Source organism: Arvicola amphibius, chromosome 5 (assembly GCF_903992535.2).
Source record: "Arvicola amphibius chromosome 5, mArvAmp1.2, whole genome shotgun sequence".
In the NCBI taxonomy this organism is placed as follows: Eukaryota; Metazoa; Chordata; class Mammalia; order Rodentia; family Cricetidae; genus Arvicola; species Arvicola amphibius.
In genome coordinates, this window is record NC_052051.1 from 131,723,843 (window position 1) to 131,742,159 (window position 18,317).

At 47.1% G+C, this 18,317-nt stretch overlaps 1 protein-coding gene across 1 annotated transcript in view; it reads left to right on the forward strand.

The window, feature by feature from the left end:
- Positions 1-797: 797 nt before the first annotated feature.
- The window catches only part of Lmnb1 (lamin B1), a 45,156-nt gene continuing 27,636 nt past the window's right edge, over positions 798-18,317 (forward strand). The window contains exon 1 of the mRNA XM_038331602.1: positions 798-1,450. Within this exon, the coding sequence (XP_038187530.1) occupies positions 1,092-1,450 (359 nt within the window). The 5' untranslated portion in view covers positions 798-1,091. The remainder of the gene's footprint in view (positions 1,451-18,317) is intronic.

Here is an 18,317-nt window from a genome sequence, read left to right on the forward strand (position 1 = left end):
AAACCAATCTAGCGGCCAATTCTGTTATGGAGTAACTTTTTAAAACAAAACAAAAGTTATTTCAATTTTCACAAGCCCAGACTTTTTATTAATCTTAATTTAATGAACCACGACAACAGCTTATCCTATTAGTCATGTTAAGACGATCATTCGTGGGCTGTTTCTGATTTGACAAAACCGTACATCAAGAAACGGATCCGGGGCCGCAAATCATCGCTAGCAAATTCTTATTTCAGAAGCAATGTTGCTTTATCCCGTGATAAACAAGCCGTCGGCTTCAGCACAGCTAGGTGCTGCTGCGAACCGTTTCCTATCCTAGAGAGGCTGGCATTCGGGACCAACACGCCAGGTTGGGGCCTGCAGGCCTCCGGGTGGAGGTCGCGGCGCCCGCGGCCGGACTCGTTTACATTTGAATTTCCCTGAACGGTCAGCAGCAGGAGGCGGCGCGGACCCGCCCCGGAAACCTCGGGCTCTTTCCCGCCATTTGCAGGCCCGGCCCTTCCAGGGGTCCCCAGGGGGAGAGCACGAGCTCCGGCGGGCTCTGGGCTCTCGGCTGAGGAACGAGCAGTTCGGGGCGCCCCTCCCCGCCACGCCCAAGCCCGAGAGCGAGGCCGACGGTTGCCCGGGGGTCAGATTTTGAATTTCCAGGCCGGGCCCCCTCCGCGAGCCGCAGGGGCGCGCCGCCCGCTCGCCATTGGCCGGCGGCGGTCACGTGGGGGGCTCCGCCATGTTGCGGAGCGCGGCCCGTGCCACCTCCGCCCCCCGCGCCTCGCCTCCTGCCCGCCTCCCGCCGTCCTCCTCCCAGGCCCGCCCGCCGCTCGGAGCAGCTCGAGAGGAAACAAAGTGCAGCGGGCGGGAGACTCGCGTCCGCGGCGTGCACCCTCTCGGCCTCCGGGCTGCCCCGGCCTCTTCCCGCGCGCGTCGGCGAGTGTGCGTGTGCGCTTACAAAGAGCGTCTCGCCGGCGATCGCCCTCTCCGCGGCCCTCCCGCTTCGCTCTTTGTGCGGTAGCCGCCGCCGCCGCCGCCATCCCAGCTGCCCTCGGTCCCCGCCGCCGGCCTGCCGTTTGTACCTTCGATTCCACCGCCCCGCCATGGCGACCGCGACCCCCGTGCCGCCGCGGGCGGGCAGCCGCGTCAGTGCCCCCTCCACGCCGCTCAGCCCCACGCGCCTGTCGCGGCTGCAGGAGAAAGAGGAGCTGCGCGAGCTCAACGACCGCCTGGCGGTGTACATCGACAAGGTGCGCAGCCTGGAGACGGAGAACAGCGCGCTGCAGCTGCAGGTGACCGAGCGCGAGGAGGTGCGCGGCCGGGAGCTCACCGGGCTCAAGGCTCTCTACGAGACGGAGCTGGCCGACGCGCGCCGCGCCCTCGACGACACGGCCCGAGAGCGCGCCAAGCTCCAGATCGAGCTGGGCAAGTTCAAGGCCGAGCACGACCAGCTGCTGCTCAAGTGAGTACGGGCTCGATCGTCAGCGCCGCGAGGCTCCCGGGACGCCATCGGGAGCCGGGCTCCGGGGGAGGGACCACATAGGCCGGGTGCCTCGTCCTTCCGAAGGGGACAGGGCTCTCATGTCTTGAAAGCAGAGGAGGGGATCTAGTGATTTAGAGTTGAACGGGGGTGTCATGGAGGGGTACTCGAGTTGTAGAGACGGTGGGGTCGTGGCGATAATTTCTAGGTGGTTGGGTCCAATGCGGGGCTTGGGACTTGACCCCGGACCCCATATCCCCCTCATCTGCAGGCCCCGGGTGCGGGGAGCTGATGCCACTGCGCGCGCTCGAGTGCGCGCCCCGGTTTCCGGCGGGTGGGAGACAAAGCATCTGGTGGGTTTGCTGGACTAGGGTGGCTGGGCCGGGTGGACTCGCCAATCGCCAGAAGAATGAATGAGTTCTAGGCGGGCGGAGGAAGGGGAGGGACGGGCCCCGAGCATCCGCGGCTCCCGGGGGTGGGTCTTGCTTTGGCGCGCTCAGTCTCGGCCCTGTGACATTTTGCCAGCTATGTGCGCCCTGCCTTCACTACGCGGGAAGGGCGGGGACTGAGCTGCACGCCTTTGGCCTAGGGCTAGCTGGGTTTCCAAGCTGGAGAGTTTGCTTTGCGGTAGGATGTCCTCTGGTGGCGCCCGGGTCCTGGGTACTCTGCGCCCCAGATTCCTTTAACTGGGCTTTCGTAGGCCACAACCATCAAGCCTCAGACTCGCGAATCACCCATCCCGCCAGCGGTAGCGCTGTCTTCTCTGCTTCAGCCCTCCTGTAGAATAATGCTTTCCTAGAGGCAGTACTGCGGACCCACACCCCGCATACCTGCCTCCTGTGGTGCAGTCACTGTGCCACGGAAGATGTGTTTGAGTGAGGAAGAGCTTGTAATCCTGATGGGGACTGAGTTTTCAGACCCGGGTACATCTTTGTTGTCCTGTCCTTGATTTTCTGATGGGTAAAATGTGTGACTCAGTTGTGTGCAACAAGTGCTGGCGTCACGTTACAGATTTGCTGCATTTCAGTCTGGAATTTACGATCTTTTCGCCACCGCCAGCAGATTTGTTTGGGAGGTATCTGATTCAGACTTTGACCATTTGCCCCGGGATATCTTTCTGTAGGTGTCTCTCATTTCCCTGACTCGTTACTTTTCTTTGGGAGCGTGCACCTTATCAGATATTTAAAAATGACTTGGAAGAGCGTATGTGGTGACAATAAAATAGTGTATAGGCTGGTTTAAAATGAACATTTACTTGTTTCCGATACAAGACGGTTCTCTTTCTCCAGGCTGGCCTGCAGCTCTTGGGCTTGCCCATTTATTACAGCATGTCTTTCCTGCCTCTCATTATTTTAAGCGTATGGGTGTTTTGCTCTCGTGTGTCTGTACCACGTGTATTCCTGGTAGAGGCCAGAAGAGGGTGTTGGATCCTCTGGAACTAGAGTAACTGACTTAAATAAGCCAGCAAGTGGGTGCCGGGAATGGAACCTGAGTCCACCGGAAGGGCATCCACCCTTCCTAGAAGTTAACTGCTTCTAACCGCAGAGCCATCTCTCCAGCCCTGATTGGTTTTTTGAGACTGATCTCAGTGTAGCACTGGATGGCCTGGAGTTCTCTGTAGGCCAGGCTGGTCATCAACTCACAGCGATCCACCTGCTTCTGCCTCTAACTGGAATCAAGGGCATGCGCTACTGCTACTATGCCCAGAGCCCCCCCCCCCCCCAACCTCTTTTTTGAGAGGTGTTTTCAAAAATTGTCTTGTGTGGTCTGAGGCATTTTGATGCTGGGGCTCTGATAATCTTTCCAGAGGATACCTTTGGAGGTTTGCTGCACAGTAATAATACTGCCACCTGGTGGGCTGTAGTTGTAAATGTTATGGACCAGTCACATGTTGGCTTCAGCAGGATTAAAAAATGAAAACAGCATAGGATTATTTCTGTATCTTAGAACATATGGTATAGTTTAGGAGATAAACAATGAAAGGAGAATAAAGTTGAGCAGCAAAGAAATAGGAAAGTCAAGACATGCCTGTCTAAAAGATGACAATTGAAAATGATCTTTCGAGGTGTCTTGGGTGTATGTTCTTTTAGATTTGTGTCAGTACATAGACTTCACAGGTCAATGCTCCAGTGGTAGTGTTCTTTTATTTGGACTCAGTCGTGTCCTGTGTAGCTCAATAATGACATTAATTTTATTTTTTGTTTTTTGAGATAGGCTCTCTCTCACTATATAGCCTTGGCTGGCTCGGAACTCACTGTGTAGAACAGTCTGACTGAACTTACAGAGATCTAAATACCTCTGCTTCCCAAATGCTGGGATCAAAAGGTTTGCACGATCACACGCATTCTGATTATTATTTTTAATTTGTGCGTGGGGATTGTGGGTGTGCATCCTAGGGCTAGTGTAAGGGGGGTCAGAGGACAATTCTGTTGGCCCTGTTTCCCGTCTACCTTCCCATGGACTTTGAGGATCCACTCTGGGCAGCCAGGCTTGCTAACAAGCTCCTGCATCTGTCTGAGCCATCCCACTGGTTTCCTTTTGAGATCAGGCCTCACTGTGTCACCTTGGCTGACCTGGGACTCTGTGTAGAAGGGACTGGCCTGCAAACGCTGAGGTTAAAGGCCTGTGCTACCATGCCCAGTATATGCTGTCTTTATTGGTGTCGGTGAGAGGGATATTAGCAGAGTAACCATCATCCTTTAAAGGAGTTACCTTCCAACAATAAAGGAAGTGTAATTTGGAAGATGAAAAGGAAGGATTGTGTTATTGTTGGTTTGAGTCCATTTGGTTCTTGAACTTGTTTAAAAATAATAAGTGGACTTTTTTTGTTTTTTTTTTTGTTTGTTTGTTTTTTTTGAGACAGGGTTTCTCTATAGCTTTTGGAGCCTGTCCTGGAACTAGCTCATGTAGACCAGGATGGCCTTGAACTCACAGAGATCTGCCTGCCTCTGCCTCTGCCTCTGCTGGGATTAAAGGTGTGTGCCACCACCGCCCAGCTTTTTTTTTTTTTGATTTATTTATTATGGATACAACATTTGGCTTCCATGCCTGCCTGTATGCCAGAAGAGGGCACCATATCTCATATCTCATTATAGATGGCTGTGAGCTATAATGTGGTTGCTGGGAATTGAACTCAGGACTTCTGGAAGAACAGTCAGTGCTCTTCACCTCTGAGCCATCTCTCCAGCCCATATGTGCACTTTTATTTTGAGCCAGTGTTTATGGAGTAATTACCATTTAGGCAAACATTAAGGAAGCAGTTGTAGTGTAGTCTTTAAAAAAAAAATCACCTTTTGGTTCCTTAATGTATAGCAATGCCTTACTCAAGAATTGATGGGTTCAGGTGTTGTGGGCACCTGACATGGCTGCCCTTGGAAAGCTGAGACCGGAAGGATGCAAGTGTGACGTCAGCCCGAGCTACTGACAGAGACTTGTCTCAAAAAGTCTCCCAAATCAAAAACCCGAACACCCTCTTGCCAAACCAAACAAAATCCCAGAATCATTCATGAAAATTTTTTGGTGCTCATTCATGAAAATTTTTTGGTGCTCCTGGAATCTGGTAACTGCTTCCCTACCCACGGCCTCAGGCAAGCTAGTCTAGGCTCCCAGACAGCCATTACTTTAGTACACCTGAACGGGCCATTACCACATGGGCTTTGATGGCTAAACTTTTCAAACTGATATGAAAGTCCAGAGAACAGCCCTAAGTAATTAGGCTGTCCAAACCTTTCTTTCCTATGTTTACAAAGGAAGATAGGGAGAAAGATACCTGTTGGAATTGTTGGTATAATTTAGAGTATAATGCAATCTTTTGGAGTGCTCAGTTTCAAGGAAGTAAACATAGGATGAAGATAAAGCACAATAAACTATGTTGTCCTTTTGCTCTTTGAAGTCACTGGTTTGGTGTGCTCTTTCATTTGCGTAGATATTACCTCTGATATACCCAAGTTATAGGTCTGCCGTGCACACACGGTAAGAATGATGAGCCCAGTTATTAGCTGGTGACGGGTGTCTATTTCTAGGTTCCAAAGATGGCCACCAACTAGTGTACCCCTCTCTTTTAGTATTCTGTATGATAAAGAGACTATGCTTTGGCTATTATCTTTGGGGACTTAAAAATGTTTTCGGGGGGGGGGGCTGGAGAGATGGCTCAGAGGTTAAGAGCATTGCCTGCTCTTCCAAAGGTCCTGAGTTCAATTCCCAGCAACCACATGGTGGCTCACAACCATCTGTAATGAGGTCTGGTGCCCTCTTCTGGCCTGCAGGCATACACACAGATGGAATATTGTATACATAATAAATAAACAAATTAAAAAAAATGTTTTCAGGGTTGACTAGAGGACTCAAAAAGTAAAAGGGCTAACTGCCAAAGTCTGATGACCTTAGTTCCATCCATGGCAGAGGGAGAGGACCAGTCCCTGAGCTGGCTTCTGGCCTCCACTGATAGGCAATGACACACGAGCATCTGTGAGCATAACACACATACAGTAATAAAATTAAAAACTATACAAGAGAAATGAAAAAACAGATAAACACCAAGCAGGAAATTTAAACCACCCATCTGTCTCCTAGAATTAAGAGTTCTGAGAATCCAGTGGTTCATACTTGTGATCCTTGCACCTAGGCTGAGAGGCAGGAGGATCACTTAAGTTCAAGGATGGGTTGTGTTGCAGAGTGAGAACTTGTACGAGGATAACAAACCACGGCCAGCGACATGGCTCAGCAGGTAAAGGCACTTCGTGCTTCCTGAGTTTGCTCCCCAGAAAACAGACTCAAGTTGTTCTCTTATTTACCCCCGACCCCCACTTCAAATAAGAGATGGAGAAAAGTTCTGGATAATTGTGTGTGACAGAAAAGAAGTTTATGATATAGGCAAGTAATTTTTTTTATTTAAGCTTTTTTTAATTGATTTTATTGAGCTTCACATTTTTCTCTGTTCCCCTCCCTTCCTCTCCCCTTCCCTTCAACCCTCTCCCATGGTCCCCATGCTCCTGATTTACTCAGGAGATCTTGTCTTTTTCTAGTTCCCCTGTATTAGATCCATGTATGTCTCTCTTAGGGTCCTCATTGTTGTCTAGGTTCTCTGGGATTGTGATTTGTAGGCTGGTTTTCTTTGCTTTATGTTTAAAACCCACTTATGAGTCTGGGTTACCTCAAAATGTTTTTAGCTCCATCCACTTGCCTGAAAATTTCAAGATGTCATTTTTTTTTCCTGCTGTGTAGTACTTCATTGTGTAAATGTACCACATTTTCCTTATCCATTCTTTGATCGAGGGGCATTTAGGTTGTTTGCAGGTTCTGGCTATGACAAACAATGCTGCTATGAACATAGCTGAGCACATGTCCTTGTGGCACAATTGAGCATCCTTTGTATATATACCCAAAAGTGGTATTCCTGGGTCTTGAAGAAGGTTGTTTCCTAATTTTCTGAGAAATCCCCACACTGACATCCAAAGGAGCTGTACCAGCTTGCACTCCCACCAGCAATGCAGGAGTGTTCCCTTTTCCCCACAACCTCTCCAGCATAAGTTGTCATCAGTGTTTTTGATCTTGGCCATTCTTACAGGTGTAAGATGGAATCTCAGAGTTGTTTTGATTTGCTTTTCTCTGATGACTAAGGATGTTGAACATTTCCTTAAGTGTCTTTCAGCCATTTTAGATTCCTGTGTTGAGAGTTCTCTGTTTAGGTCTGTACTCCATTTTTTTTTATTGGATTGTTTGTTCTTTTGATGACCAATTTCTTCAGTTCTTTGTATATCTGTCTGATGTGGGGTTGGTGAAGATCTTTTACCATTCTGTAGGCTGACATTTTGTCTTGTTGACTGTGTCTTTTGCATTACAGAAGCTTCTCAGTTTCAGGAGATACCATTTATTAATTGTTTCTCTCAGTGCCTGTGCTGCTGGGGTTATATTTAGGAAGTGGTTCCCTGTGCCAATGCGTTCAAGTGTACTTCCCACTTCTTCTATGAGGTTCAGTGTGGCTGGCTATATGTTGAGGTCTTTGATCCATTTGGAGGCTAGTAATGTTCTATTACACTTTTTTGGTGCATTTTTTTACATGGCAGTCAGTGTGTTCGGTGCCTGAGTAAGCATATTTTAAAGGTGTGACAGGATAACTTGTACCGGCCCTGTCGTTTGCTATGACCAAAGAGAGAAACTTTGCACTGACTGAAGGCAGCCGTATCTCAGGAGCCAGAGTGCCTTGTCCATCCATGGCAAGCAGTGTCAGATTGCTGGTGGTTACACGTTGCCTAATTTGCTGGTTAAGTATTAGCCACTGGGTAAAGGCATGGCAGTTTTATAACATTTGGTCCTAGGAGCAGTGGCTAAGTTTCTGGAAGTTGATTCTGATTCTTGGCATTTTATGTTTATGGTGCTAACAGCAAAACTTCCTGTCTACCCTGGAATCAAGGTTGAATTAATGTCATCTGTGCTAGGCTTTAGCCATAAGGCTTCCTCAGCTAACCTGCTTGCTTGGTCTTTTAAAAATAATGCTTTCACTTCATTTAGATCTGTTGTTATAGATCGAGTCAGGGAACTTTTGCTGCTGATGGGGCATCTGCTCTAATGAGCTGGTTCTGTAGGCAGAGGACAAACTGGAGGGCTAGTGTCTCCCATAATGCTGGACAAAAGGCAGCCGCTCACTTCCCTTTTGTTCTGGCGGTCAGTCTGGACTGGAAGCTTTTCCAGAGATCCCGTGGTGTATGTAGGCTCTGTGATAACCCTGCTGATGTAGGAAATGAGGCTGTGAGGTTTTTTTGTCTGGGGTTCTAGAGATGAATGGTTGGAGGTGCAGTGATGACGGCTCCGCCTGTCACACAGCCTGCTCTGCTCTGGGCTCTGCACACTGTCTCATTTCATCGCACTGGTGCTGGTCTGTATGACTGCGCTGGTTTCCTGACAGGAAGCAGTCTCCCAGAGCACTGACATCTGACATTTGGACGAGAAATCTTACAGGACAGCTGGCTTCCAGGGCCCACAGGTTGCTGTTTTTGGCAGTGGTACCTACCAGCTGTGTGGTTTTCATGGTGCTGGTAGTTTGGGATTTGTCAGGAGGGTACAGTGATTTAAATGCTGTTTGAAATTCTGGGGGTGTCCTTTGCTTATAAGTATGTGAAGACGGCGCTGGAGAGGTGGCTCAGTGGTTAAGTGACTTATTGCTCCTCAGAGACTCAGCTGTACTCCTACCCACTTCAGGTGGCTTACAAGCACCTGTAACTCCCGCTCCTGGGAATCTGACGCCTCTGCTTCCCTCGGCACCCTCACTTCTGTGCTCATACTCAGACACATACATCTTTTAAAGAACTTAAAATACCTTTATGTGTATGGGTATTTTGCCTGCACATGTCTGTGCACCACATGCCTGTCTGTTGCCTGTGGAGGCCAGAAGAGGGTGTTGTATCTCCAGGACCTAGCTGTATAGCTTGCTGTGAGCTGCTCTGTGGGTGTTGGTGGGAACCTTGGCCTGAGCTCTGATCAGCCAGTGCTCTTAACCACTAAGCCATTGCTTCATTCCCAAATAAAATAAATATTTTTCTCTTAAGAAATGGGTGAAAGTAAATTAGTAAGCTTTCTTTTCTCCTTTGTACAAAGCTGCTGTCCTATTTTACTTGATGCCTTAATAATTTAAGAGAAATTAATGCCTCTCTAAATCTTTAATCCCCGTAACAGAAATGTGGCTCCATTTTGTACTCAGCACCCGCTGGAACAGATCCGTGTGCTAAGTCTTTGCAGCAGGTGGTGGGAACAGAGCAGGACACTGTCCCCATTATCACGTTGCATATGGTCTAGATTGGGATCTGAAAGCCAGCACTGCAGTACTGTGATACCGTAAAGTGCACTAGTATAGGCAATGAGTGCTGCGACACCTGGTGCTTTAGAGAAACGCGGCTGCCGCCTAAGGCTCAGGAGTCAGGGGAGGCAGTGATGTCTAAGTATTGGGTGGTAAGGAAGAGTTCACTTTTCAATAGAAAAAAAATATGGTGCAGTTGCCCTGAGTACCCGAAATTCATATAACTAGAAGTGTATGGGGAGGATTGCATCTTAGTTCTGAGGGACCTCTTACAAGAGTGATGTGGATCTGGCTGTGTTAGCACAATAAAAAGACAAGGACTACTCCTATAGGATACTTGGAAGTAACGAAAGTAGCCCTTGGACCTGAGGTTGTCAGGAACGAGAGAAGGTGGATCTAAGAGATTCGGGTGGGCATAGGGTTTAGGAAGGAGTCTAGGGTGACCACTGTGCATAGGGTTGTGTCAACCAGGGATGACAGATTGCTAGTGAAGGAACTGTTCTGAAGGGTCCTGCCTGGGTAGTGACAGGTTAGTGGTGCTTGTTTGGCTTTGAGGTGGAGATGTCAGCTGGCATTTAGAGTTCTGAGATACTGGAGGTGAGCTAGAGGGTGGGGGAGACTCAGTGGAGATGCTCTGTAATATCGGAGAAAAAGAGTTGTCATTGAACAAGATGGGAGTGGGGAGTGGTTAAGGCCTAAAATGTATCTATTGTCTTTGGTGCCTGAGAGATGGCTTTTGTTGTGGGGGAAGCCTGGTGTCGGTGGAATGTAGAGGAACAAAGGCAGCGAGAGGGCACAGACCATGGTTTAACCTACAAGAACGTTGGCAGCGAAGAGAAGAGGCGTTTAAGTTTGCTGCTGTGTTAGTGTTTGAACCAGAGCCTTGTACACAGCGGGGCAGCTGGGCAAGTGCTGTGTGGGAGATGTTTGTGTGTGCATTCCTTATATGATGTGTGTGGATGTTCCCCCCCCACCTCTGCCCCCTCCCCCAGGGTCTCTCCATGTAGCCCTGGCTGTCCTGGAACTCGCTCCGTAGATCAGGCTGGGCTTGAACTCAGAGATCTTCCTGTCTCTGCTCCCAAGTGCTGGAACTAAAGGTGTGTGCCACCACCGCACCCCAGGCGTATGTGGGTACTCTTGTCTGTGCATGTGTTGGCAGAGACCAAAAGGAAAGTTTTAAGGATTGAGGCATCCTGCTCTGTTCCTTCTTACTCCTTTTGAGACACTCTTTGATTCAACCTGGAGTTAGGCTGGTGGCTAGCAAGTCCCATTGACCCCTCACCCTGTGTGCCCCACCTCCATGGGTACTGATACAGGTGTGTGTATGTCTGTGTGCTGGAATCTGAACTCTGCACACCAAGCACTCCTTCCTACCTACTGAGCCATCTCTCCGACCCTCAGGAGAGATTCTTCTTTCATAATTAATTAAAATTGATTTGTTTTTTATTGGTGTTTTGCTTATATGTATGTCTGTGTGGAGGGTGCTAAATCCTGGAGTTACAGACAGTCGTGAGCTGCCATGTTGGTGCTGGGAATTGAATCCAGGTCTTCTGGAAGAATAGTCAGTGTTCCTAACTGCTGAGCTATCTCTCCAGCCCCTCTTTTATTTTTTATTTAGTGTGTGAATGTTTTGTTTGCATGTGTCTGGGCACTACATAAGTGCCTGGTGCCTTTAGAGACCAGAAGAGGGTGTTGTGTGCCTTGGGTTGTAGATGGTTGTGAGCCTTGTGTATGGGTACTGGCATTGAACCCGAGTCCTCTCAAAGAGGACAGCAAGCACACATGAAATGGTCTTGAGCAAATTGGGACTTGTTGCTCAACCTAAGTAAGGTTCTTCCCTTGGCTGTGTGTCTCCCCCACAGTGTGTGTTTCATCTGATTGCTGCATATCTGACTTAATGTCTACTAACATGAAAGCTATTCTGAAACCTTTCCTTTACCAGGTTCCCACTCATTGGGCTCACGCTGATTTAGTTAGGGAATTTTTCCCCTGACTTCTGATTCAGACTTGTGATGCGTACCTTGAAAACAAGAAAGCCACAGTGACCATCCGGGGTGTGCATGTGTGTGTATTTGTCCATGTATGTGAGTGTAATTTAAGATTACCTTCCTTTTTACTTCTGGTCTTTACATCCACGTGTGAATTGCATTATTGACTGGGTGTTGATCTCTTCCATTCTGCTTTGCCAGCATACCTTCCATAGTCTAGAGTTTGGTAGGACCACTTAGATCATCACCTTTAAAGTATTCCTCGTGCTCTGTTGGAAATGCTTCTGTGGCGTTGGCTCATATGACTAGTAGATAGAGAAATGATTATATATAATTAGTACATAGCTCTCTACATCGAGATTCAACTGGAAGTAAAACTTGCATCCATGCCAAACGTGTAAGGACTCTTGCCCTTATTCACCAAATACAGTAGAGTAGTGGTCCTCAGCCTTCCTAATGCTATGGCCTTTACTACAGCTCCTCCTGCTGTGACCCCAGCCGTAGAGTTATCTTCTTTCCGCTTCATATGACGCTGTAATCTTGCTGCTGTTATGAATTATAATATAAATATCTGTTTTCTGATGGTCTTAGGAGACCCCAAAGGGGTTACAACCCACAGATTGAAAAACCACTGTAGTAGAACTTTTTCATGGATTCATATTGTCTTAAGTGTTATAGGTAATCTAGAATGATTTAAAGTATGGAGGAGGATATTTGTAGATTATATATAATATACATCACAAATTATATCACATACTACTTTAGAAGAGGAAGTTACTGGCTTTGGCTATTTGTGTAGGGACCAATCTCTTAACTGATACTGAGGAGAGAAATGTTCTGTAGCCCAGTTCCAATCAGATTTATTCTTTTCCTAATTTTGATTTGTTTGAAATATTTTGCTTCTTACTGGATTCTGCACATTTGTCAATGGGCAGTTTATTCTATCATTAATGACCCTAGCAGTTCTTGGCGTGCATAATGCGTTGTACTCTTTGCCTGAGCCAGAGGAGACCCTTGCTGATGGGAATTGTGCTTACAGGATTATTGGGTACTTTAATTGCAGGGAAGTTCATTAGGTTTCCTATTGAGAAATATTGTGGTTCATGTCTTTCCCCTTCACACAGTGTTGAAAATGATCAGTAACAATGGAGTAAACTCATGTTATCATGAAACTTGAGCCTCTTAGGAAATAGGACTATTTGGTTTTAGGAAAGCAGCTTTGTTTATTTTGGTAACTTGGTCTTTGTCTCTAGTTGGCCTTGCCCTTGAGCAATCCTGCTTCAGCCTCCTGAGTGTGGGATTGTTGGCCTGACTGGCAATGAACATTATTATAGGCATAAATTCCCCCCTCCCCCCTTTGTAAAGTCTGGACTGTGTGGATTCTGAGCTCTGACACTGTTGGGTGAGTGAATGGGCCAGTGTTTGCACTGCAGCTGCCCTCTACAGCTGTTCCGAAGAGCCCTGTGGGAATTAGAACAGGAACAGCCTAGTGTGCTGGGCCACAGTGACTTGGTTTCCAGCCATTTAAACATTCTCTCTCTATGTGCTGCTGCACCTGGTGGTGTGCACCTTTAATCCCAGCACTGGTGGGGGGGAGGGAGTGACACAGACAGGCGATTTCTGAGTTCAAGGCCAGCCTGGTCTACAAAGGGAATTCCAGGACAGCCAAGACTACTCAGAGAAACCCTGAAAAACAACAACGAAAAAGTCTTGTTTTGTGATAATTAGAAATAATAACTTTTTATAGAATAACTTAGATTACAGCTACAAGCGAAAAGTTATGTGTCCCCTTTATCCTCCAGAATTGCAGAGTAAGAATAGTGCTGTAATTTTCTCACTTAGCGAGCATCTTTGATCCTGTCCACATTTGTGCATGGATGACATTGTGAAAGTCTCAGGAAGATTCCATGCACATTTAGTCTTTAGAAATGAATATTAAGCCGGGCGGTGGTGGCGCACGCCTTTAATCCCAGCACTCGGGAGGCAGAGGCAGGCGGATCTCTGTGAGTTCGAGGCCAGCCTGGTCTACAAGAGCTAGTTCCAGGACAGGCTCTAAAAAAGCTTCAGAGAAACCCTGTCTCGAAAAACCAAAAAAAAAAAAAAAAAGAAATGAATATTACACCTGCTTCTCAGACGGTAGCTACTCTGCCAGTCCAGACGCCTGTGCTTTAGGTCTCATTGTTCACTCTTGTTGTTGGCTTTGAGACGAGGTTTCCAGATGGAACTAACGGAGCAGGTCCTGAGCAGGTCCTGAGCTTGCTTTGTATCGTAGGCTGACCTTCTTTTTAACCTGTGGCTGGGATTTCCTCCCACACACTGGAGATAAAGATATCTGGTCTTGATCTTGCCACCCACCTCCCCTGCCTCAGGCTCATGAATATTAATGTTAGGGCGTGTGTTTGCTTGCCCATGGAAGCCTGAGGCTATCCTCCAGTGTCCTAACTCAGGAGCTGTTGCTGGGTCTCAATGTTATCTGAGGCCTGCCGAGTAGTAGGCCAGGCTAGCTGACTAGTGAGCTTCAAGGATCTGTCCCCAGCACTGGCATTAGCAGGTACACACAGATCTACTGATATTTTCATTATCATCTATGGCCCCCACTGGCTCTGTAGTCAGCACCCACCCTGCTAGCCATTCAGGCCATGGCCTGGTGGGGATCCGGCAGCCCCGGCTCTCCCACAGCCACAATGTGTAGCTTTAAATTGTCTCTATCATTCTATTTATCAATAAGATGCAGGAGTCAAAGGCTGGGGTGAAAACCTGCTAGCCCAAAGTGGTTGAGTTTCAACTAGCTGACCTTGCTTTATGGACAGAGACAGTACAAGAGACTCTTCCCTGTCTCAGAACCAAAAAGGAAGTGCCAAACTCAAGTCCCCGTCCTTTCTTTCCTGAGTGTCTGCTGGCTTCTCTATGGCCTATTCAGTGGGCTAGTCACTGGCTCTACCCCCGTTCCAATTCAAGGTGTAACTTACTGGCAAGTCTCAGGGTGTGATCAAAATATCCCACAGCACCTGCTGTGTTCATGCATAGTTCTCCTCTACTCTCCTGCAGTCCCCAACATCAACAGGGTATATGCCGGTGCCTCCAGCCTCCCCCCCCCCCAATGGAGGAGAGCCCATGGGACCCTGTACATGAGGCACACTGTAACACTAAGGACACAGACCCAGTACTGTGGGAAACTTTGCTCCCTCAGGAGACTGAAGACTCAATAAAGGGCAAGGCCTCTGTAGAGACATTCCTGAATGCCCTATACAGAAAACCCGTAAATAACGATGGTCTTGTTAAATGTTAAATGAATCTGAGGCCATTGTAGATTTCAATAAGAGAGTGAGTACATGCCTGTCATACACAAAGCCCAGAGTGCAATTATAGTACCAAAATAACACCTTCCCAAGTCTTTCACCTTACATAAAATGTCTTAATTTTAAGAAAAAAAAAGGCAATATATCTACATCTCTGATATTCACTTTCCTAAATGTCCACCCTCTGGCCCTGCCAATGCCGATAATTCATAAAAACATTCTCAAGATTACACCCATCTCCAGATGAGGGCCACCAATCAGGAAGGTTTATGTCAGCTGAGTGGCCAATGCCAAGGGCATGTGGAGGCCATTCAGTGAGTTAACAATCTGACATACTCTCCCCACAGGTTTCTAACTGCTTCTTAGTTTTCACTCACTAAACATGGCATGGAGAGTCCAACTGCATCAGCACACAGGGCAGCAGAAGCTGCAGGCTGGCATCACTGAGTGTTGTGTGACACCCGACACTGGCGGGGTCAGCTTAGACAGGAATCCAAAGTTAGTCGGCAGCAGCAGTGATGACGCTGCAGCACATCCCCTGACTACTCCGTGACTGCAGCCTCAGTCAACCATTCCCACCTCCAGAGATCAGTGTTCAACTAAATTCAACACGGGAATCTAATGCTATTAATATGCACACCACTGAAAACAAGTCGTGAAACCTTCCTTCAGAAACTTCACACAGGAGCCAAAGCCAGCCGCATCCAAGAGCTAAGCAGTTAGTGCTCTATCCTGATAAAGAATTTCCATCCAGAGTTAGCTTTCCTTTCAAGTTCAGCAGGAACAGTAAGCAATTGACTAGGTCTAACCTCATCACTAAAGAAACAATCAGCTGGCAATTGTCCACTCACATTAAAACGTGAGAGCCCAACAGCAGCTGTGGGAGCTGTGCTTTCCCAACAGAGCTAGCGAGGCCAGGGACACGCCCCACTCTCCAGGGACTAAACTGAAACTGCTAACTGCTTGTCACCAACACGACCACGTGCTTCCTTGTTCTGTGCTCACACGTGGCTCCTCAGCACAGCCACTGATGGAGGGGAGCCTATGGCTGCCTCTACACACCGCTACCTCTGATTGTGCGGGTATTTAGGGTGTTTTAATAAGTTGTTTTTTTTTTTTTTTTTTTTGGATCATCATGTAAACCCAGGCTTCAGCATCAGATACATTGGGCTCTGGAACTGTGTGTTTGACTAACAGCACCTGTCTGTGTCCCACATTTCCCCAGGAATGCTCTATTCTACACCAGTCTTTCCAACTAAAACAGTTACACCACCACTGGAAACAATGCTCAGTGGAGCTGGGCACACGTCTTTAATCTTAGCATTCGGGAGACAGAACCAGCCTAATCTATACAGCAAATGAATTCCAGGTCAGCCAGGCTACAAAGTCACACACACGCACACACACATACACATACCTAAATAGATGTTCAGAAAATTATTCAAGACCTATATTGATAACAATGGCTACTTAAAAATGAACTAGTAAGTCTATCATATCAGTATTTTCTTCCTAAACCATATCAGTATTTTCTTCCTATATATTAATATATATTAATTTAATATATTAATATATTAGTTTCTTTTTTCTCCTTTATTTTTTCCTTTTTTTGAGACAGGATTTCTTTGTGTAGTCTTGGCTGTTCTGGAACTAGCTCTGTAAACCAGCTGGCTTCAAACTCTGAGATCTGGCTGCCTCTGCCTCCCAAGTACTGGGATTAAAGGCATGTTTGACATTTCATAGTATGAGTTTAGTCAGGCTAGCCTCTAACACTATATATAGGAAAAGGTCTGGCACTGAACTCCTGATCCTCCTGCCTCCATCTCTAAATGCTGGGATCACAGGTATGCTTAGCCATGCACCATAAACATTTGAAAAAATTAAGATAGACTAATTAAAAGGAGAACCAAAGTTTTGTATGAAGCAAACAAACAAAAAAAAATCATCACGTCAAATTCTAGGGACAGATACTTAAATCATAACAAGCAAGGCGTAGTGAGTGGCTCTCATCTATAACCCCAGCCTCGGAACACTAAGGGTGGGACATCCAGAGTTCAAAGCCAGCCTCAAGTATACATAGTGAATTCCTTTCTGCCCCCACTTAAATGAACCTAATTAGAAGCTCATTACAGAATAGCTTTAGTTAGGTGTCAGGAAATGATTGCCCTTCTAGTATTACACCTGACAGAAATAAATGCTCACTCAAGTGAAATTTCTAGTTTGACCAGTCACACACTACAACGAATGAACAATTTCTAAACCATTCAGTGTAGCTGTGGGTGAAGAATCTATGCACCTTTAGGCCAAGACAGAGAAAAATGCTTAAGTTGGGATCCTTTTACGCGAGTGTTACAATATTTATTTTCTCAAATACATCTGTCCTTGTTATTCGATTTTTCACATACAAAAGGATATGTGTAAAAGTTACGTTAAGGGGCTAGTGAGTTACTTCTAATGCCAGTGCTGGGGACAGATCCTTGAAGCTCACTAGTCAGCTAGCCTGGCCTACTACTCGGCAGGCCTCAGATAACATTGAGACCCAGCAACAGCTCCTGAGTTAGGACACTGGAGGATAGCCTCAGGCTTCCATGGGCAAGCAAACACACGCCCTAACATTAATATTCATGAGCCTGAGGCAGGGGAGGTGGGTGGCAAGATCAAGACCAGATATCTTTATCTCCAGTGTGTGGGAGGAAATCCCAGCCACAGGTTAAAAAGAAGGTCAGCCTACGATACAAAGCAAGCTCAGGACCTGCTCAGGACCTGCTCCGTTAGTTCCATCTGGAAACCTCGTCTCAAAGCCAACAACAAGAGTGAACAATGAGACCTAAAGCACAGGCGTCTAGACTGGCAGAGTAGCTACCGTCTGAGAAGCAGGTGTAATATTCATTTCTAAAGACTAAATGTGCATGGAATCTTCCTGAGACTTTCACAATGTCATCCATGCACAAATGTGGACAGGATCAAAGATGCTCGCTAAGTGAGAAAATTACAGCACTATTCTTACTCTGCAATTCTGGAGGATAAAGGGGACACATAACTTTTCGCTTGTAGCTGTAATCTAAGTTATTCTATAAAAAGTTATTATTTCTAATTATCACAAAACAAGACTTTTTCGTTGTTGTTTTTCAGGGTTTCTCTGAGTAGTCTTGGCTGTCCTGGAATTCCCTTTGTAGACCAGGCTGGCCTTGAACTCAGAAATCGTCTGTCTGTGTCACCCCCCCCCCACACCAGTGCTGGGATTAAAGGTGCACACCACCAGGTGCAGCAGCACATAGAAGGAGAATGTCATAGCAGGCACACCCACGAGTCCCTCTCATTCTTTCACTAAAGCACCAGACAGCAAAATCTACTCTGCCTAACTTGCTGTTTCAGGTAGCCTATCCTAAACCCTCAGTAATGTTTGCTCAGTTAAATGGCTAGGTTTCCAAATTCAGGAACTCTACTGAGCCTTCTCTGTTTCTAACTCTTATGTCCCTGTGTGTAAGTGGCTGATGCAGGAGCCCTCCTTGAGGTCCGGTACCGTACCTGCTTTCTTACTTCAGAGAAGGCCATGGTGGTTTGTAGGGCAGATCTTGAATGAATTGGTCTCAAAGTGTGGTTCCTATAACCAGAGGGTCATCACTTCACACTGATACCTTGAGCTTTATTTTATGTGTGCGAGTGTTTTTCCTGCTTGTGTGTCATTTCACCACATGGATGCCTGGTGCCCCCAGAGGTCAGAAGAGGGGCCAGATTTCCAGAAACCGGAGTTACATAGTTAGGGAGTC